The sequence below is a fragment of the Limulus polyphemus genome, unplaced genomic scaffold (genome assembly GCF_000517525.1).
Source record: "Limulus polyphemus unplaced genomic scaffold, Limulus_polyphemus-2.1.2 Scaffold347, whole genome shotgun sequence".
Taxonomy (NCBI): Eukaryota; Metazoa; Arthropoda; class Merostomata; order Xiphosura; family Limulidae; genus Limulus; species Limulus polyphemus.
The window spans coordinates 246972-252182 of NW_013665957.1; the positions used below are offsets into that span (position 1 = coordinate 246972).

General features: G+C 35.0%; 1 protein-coding gene across 9 annotated transcripts in view; it reads left to right on the forward strand.

The window, feature by feature from the left end:
* The window catches only part of LOC106457574 (CUGBP Elav-like family member 4), a 257724-nt gene that overhangs the window by 183944 nt on the left and 68569 nt on the right, over positions 1 to 5211 (forward strand). For all 9 annotated transcript variants that reach the window (XM_022383575.1, XM_022383570.1, XM_022383568.1 and 6 more), the window contains exon 3: positions 96 to 224. In XM_022383575.1, coding sequence (XP_022239283.1) covers positions 96 to 224 — 129 coding nt within the window. The remainder of the gene's footprint in view (positions 1 to 95; positions 225 to 5211) is intronic.

Genomic DNA, 5211 nt, shown 5'->3' on the forward strand with positions numbered 1-5211 from the left:
GGTGAAGGGGTTGTATCAATAACAAGTTATAATGAAATATACCAGTTAAAACTGGCTTTAATTTACTGAAGTAATTTTTTTTTATCTTTGAACAGAGGATCGTAAACTCTTTGTGGGCATGCTCAGTAAACAGCAGACCGAAGATGACGTTCGCCAATTATTTCAACCTTATGGAGCAATAGATGAGTGTACAATCCTCCGGGGACCTGATGGCCAGAGTAAAGGTAAGTATAGCTTAAATTACGCTAGTTAGTTGGAAGTCCCGGAAAATTAGTCGCTTCCTAGTTACTCTAAACTCCACTCGACTTTGATGTAGGACAAGAAATCCTGTTTGGTGGTGCAGCGAGAAAGTCAGGTCTCTTGAAACATCAGCGTGTCTTACGCTCATCAAACTTCTTGTTAAGCCTATCTTGGCTTGAAAACACTTAGAAGTGGGCGATTAAGATCCTTTTGTTGAACGATGCCACTTATGAAAAGAGAAAGAAACTCGCTAGGCTTTGCGGAAAGTCTTTGGATAATCGCATGTTGGCTAATTAGAAAGTATCTGTCGCTCTAAATAAAAATTCAATTTTAGCTGTTACAATTCAAAAGGAATGATTGTGTCAAACAAATGTCGTTGAAAGCAGTTGCTCCATTTAATAAGCATTAAAATTTTCTTGATCTATACTTAAGGCCATTTCAGTGATCCTCAAAACATTTTGTATTTAACGACAAACTCTTTGAAGTATTCATTAAAAGCGAACCGTCATTTATTTTCCGAGGCTGGAAACTTAATTTTGCACTGAATATTTACATTTCGGTGTCAATAAATCTAGTCATAGAAAGAGGCTGTCTTAAGGACCTGATGACGTTCATGGATATAACTTATATGTGGAAATGGTATTTTGTAAACTTTGAAAATATAGTGTATGTGTGTGTGTGTATATGCGCCTGAGAGTCTGTGGAAATATAGCCAAAATAAGCTCTGTTCCGAAACAAAATATTGTAGATTTGTAAACTGTATAGAATTATTATTAAAATAAAGTATATAGTATAGTATTACGAATGTTCTGAGATGTGTGGTGTAAACTACATACATTTTGAGATTAACTGTAGCAATACACATTGAGCGTAATCTTTTACAAAGGCAATATGTTCACATTCGAAACCTCAAAAGGCTCTATGCCTTCACTAAAGACGTATAAGAGTTTGTAAGTTTACAAGTTATACGAGTTCTCTTGTGATGATACAATATCTAAAGCAACAGCTGCGCTCAGAAATTTTATGAAACGCAAATGTTTTGTGTATAGAACTTGCGATTCTTTGTACAAATGCAATGGTTGTAAATAATCTAATACTCGTTGTGACAGCAAAATGTCTGCTTGTGTGGAAACTATGGATGATGGGAAATATTTCACGAAAGCAAAATATATGTTTAGCGCTACACGTAGTCTGAAATCCATTGTGTAAAATCTGTGTGTGTGTGTGTGTGTGTATGAAAGATTTGAGATACGTGTTTATATATGGCTTCACGTGACATGAGATCAGATTTTATAACAAAACTTTTAAATCTATAGGGCCCACAATTGTAGGAAATTGTTTTTAAAACGAAACGTGTGTGATTAAGGCTAAAGATTATGTAGGAACTGTCGCATATATAATATATATATATATTGAACATATGATTCTCTGGAATATTTTGTGAAAATATAATGTATATTTTAAGATTCGTTGTTGAAAAAAAAATTATCTGTAGTGCAACGGGTGATATGAGATGTGTGTGTGTGTGAATGTAAAGCATCCACATTTGTCTTTAATTCTATGTTCACTCTTGTGATCTGTTGTGAAAAGATCGAACCTAAATTATAAAAACAACATATATTGCATATAGGTGTACAGATTATTTAATATTTGTTGACATATAGATAGTTATATATCTGTTGTTAAAACAGATGTGCGTGTATAGATGTATAGACCTACAGATAGTTTCAAATCACTTGTGAAAACAGAGGGTTTGTATAGATCTACAGAAACAGAACGCATGTGTGTGTATACTTACTTATAGACAACTTCGTGTGTCTTATGAAAACAGAATACATGTATAGATCTATAAACAGTTTTATATATGTTTTGAAACCGGGATGTGTGTGTGTGTATAGTCCTACAGATACATTTTTATCTATTGTGAAAATAACTTACCTATGGCGTAACATTTAGTCTCTGATATTTTGTTTAGATAATAAGGTTTATGTTTTCAGAACATCATATCGCTTGTCCAGGTGGTTAGGGCGCTCGACTCGCAATCTGAGGGTCGCGGGTTCGAATCCCCGTCCCGCCAAATATGCTCGCCCTTTCAGCCGTGTGGGCGTACAATGTAACGGTCAATCCCACTATTCGTTGGTAAAAGAGTAGCGTTGGCGGTGGGTGGTGATGACTAGCTGCCTTCCCTCTAGTCTTACACTGCTAAATTAGAGACAGCTAGCGCAGATAGATCTCGTGTAGCTATGCGCGAAATTCAAAACAAACAAACAAACAAATAATCAAACGGATACGTCGGTAACTGTCACACCCAAAAAAATGTCCAAAATAATATTTCAGCGGTGAATTTTTATGATCTTCGAATCTGAAACTATGTTTTCCCCATGTGGTGTTTTCGCGCAGAAATTTGGACCTAATATCGGGAGCTTTCACCACTAAGCCTATATAGGAAAATTCTTACCATCGTTGCAACTACAACTGTGATGCCCACGTGTTTTGATGTACAAGTTAAAGGTTCGAATCCAACCTTCGTCACATTGCTTTTATTTATAGATGTTTTAATAAAACTTTCTACAAATGTTACTCGACAAATTCAATAAGGTATGCACAAAGTTTTATAGGTTTTATGATAAAACTTTGTGCAACACTTGTTCAAAAATCTTAAACAAATATTTTATTTGACAGTCAATAACTTGTGTGTACACTTTCATAAAAATGTATAAAAAAGAAGTAACCTGAAGGTCGGATTCGAACCTTCAACTAGCATAACAAAACTTTAGTTTCACATCCGGGCCACGCAGTTATATTTGGAACGGTAGTTATTTACCTACATGTATACTTAATGATGGAATTTCCCGACCTTAGGGCCCGATGACATCGTGAAAACACGATTTGGATTGTTTGCTGTTTTAGCGCAAAGCTATACAATGCGTTGCCTGAGATCTGTTCACCACGGGGAATCGAGACCGGGATTTTAGCGTTAAGTCATTAAACTTGCGCTGGCCCTCTGGAGGTTAATACCATATGAGGAAAAACGGTTTGGGGATTCGGATTCATGACATAAAAAAAATGCACTTGTGAAACAATAATCCGGGCATTTATGGGTGTGACACTTTTATTTAACTGTGTACATTATACATATACAACTGGAGGTACAAATTTATCTCGAAATGTCCCCAACCCTCGAACACAAACTTTGCATCGTCGTCCTAACGATCTTTGGACTGATTTATCCATGGTTGTGTATCATATTTGAAGAGATAAATTGCACTGGCCATAATGCGGCTTTAAGATTATGGCAAGAGATACATGCATTATCGCTCGTGCGTGACATTTGTCACTTTGTATTCCAGGCAAATTATGTTCAATGAATTAGAAACAAAGAGTTATTGTTTTTGTGACAGAAAATTTTCTGAACACGGTTTACCAACCTAAACGAACTTATGAATCAATGTCTGTTTCGTCAGATATTGAATAGAAATTACTACACATCAAAATATATTTTAAATAAAAGGATCATTTTAATAGCACTAGAGCTCTAAAATCATGCGAGTCAAATTACATATTTAAAAATAAATATTCTCTTGTAATAAGCATTTCTTCTTATTCTTACCGCCTTATTGAGAGTACCTAGTTTTAAAAAGAAAATATGTCCAATAGATTATATATTTACATTTCTGTAGATTAAAGGAATTTTCTTTTATGTTCATAGAAAGTTTTTTTATACAATGCCGACAAGCAACAAAGAGTCTTTTTTTGCTTAAATTTAATATAAATTCCTTTTCAAAGTGCATTATCGCGTATATGCCTTTCCAAACAAAATGATTCAAGAGTAAATATTTTCTTGTTACGATCGTTTTATGACAACGTTATATGGAAAAGTGTTAGAATTCCATCATTGAAGAAAAATGGAGGCTTACTTACATGGACTAAACCATTTGATAGCTTTACCTATCTCTTCTGTTTCCCTCACTCTCTCTCTCTAAATATCAATGTGTATATCTTGAAGATGACTGTTTTCCTCACTTCTATTCTGCTTTCATACATAGGATAAACCTTTGAATTCCCATTTTGAATACATTTTCTTTTCAAAGCCCTTTGGCATTCAAGTATATGAAGGAAATAGATGTGTCCGTCACCGTGAGAGCTCGTTGATCTTACTTATATGCAAATAAATAGGCGAGTTTAGCCACAAACAGAGAATCCCTGAGGACCAAGCCCGAGGCGGCTCTCTACGGACTAGTTTCACTTCCCTGCTGCACTCTGGAATGCAATTTCGAGGATTGAATAAAGAATGCTAGCATCGCTCAATAAATTACGCATCGTCTAGAAGTGTAGCTGGTAAAGTTTCTATTATACATGGATCTTCACATCTAGAGACCTACATACACCACAATCCTATGAAAGTCTTCAAACTCTTAGCACAAGATAGGAACAACCTTTTAAAAGAAAATGACTCTTTTAAAACGGCTAGTAAAATCCAATACATTTATTATCTTTACTTTGCCAGGATTTTTCTTTCCTACAAAGAAGAATCCATCTCAAGCTCAGTTCTTTTATAATAACTCACTGATAACAGTAGGTAGACGTTCACTGCTAGGCTCATTATCCAGGCATGAATGTTCTTTTAAATATCTTGTACATATTTTGACGTTCTCGGGTAGCAGGTTCATTGTTATTGTTTTGGAGGATCAGAATTTTGACCAAACGTTAAATAGATTCAGTTACAAAGTGTGCTAAATGCGAAGGTCTTAGAGCGCCTCAAAGCTTTCAGCTGATTATTATCTTTCAACTGAAAATTATTACTATGAAGCCCCTTAAACGAGCTGTGTCCTGAATATATTTTAGTTACTATAAGCCTTTTTGTTGAAAAGATCAAAAAGGTTAAAATTAGTTTCAGAAATTTCGCAAAAGCTACATAAATGGTATATGATCATAGCCATCTCTGGCTTTGAACTGACCGTATAGTTGGAG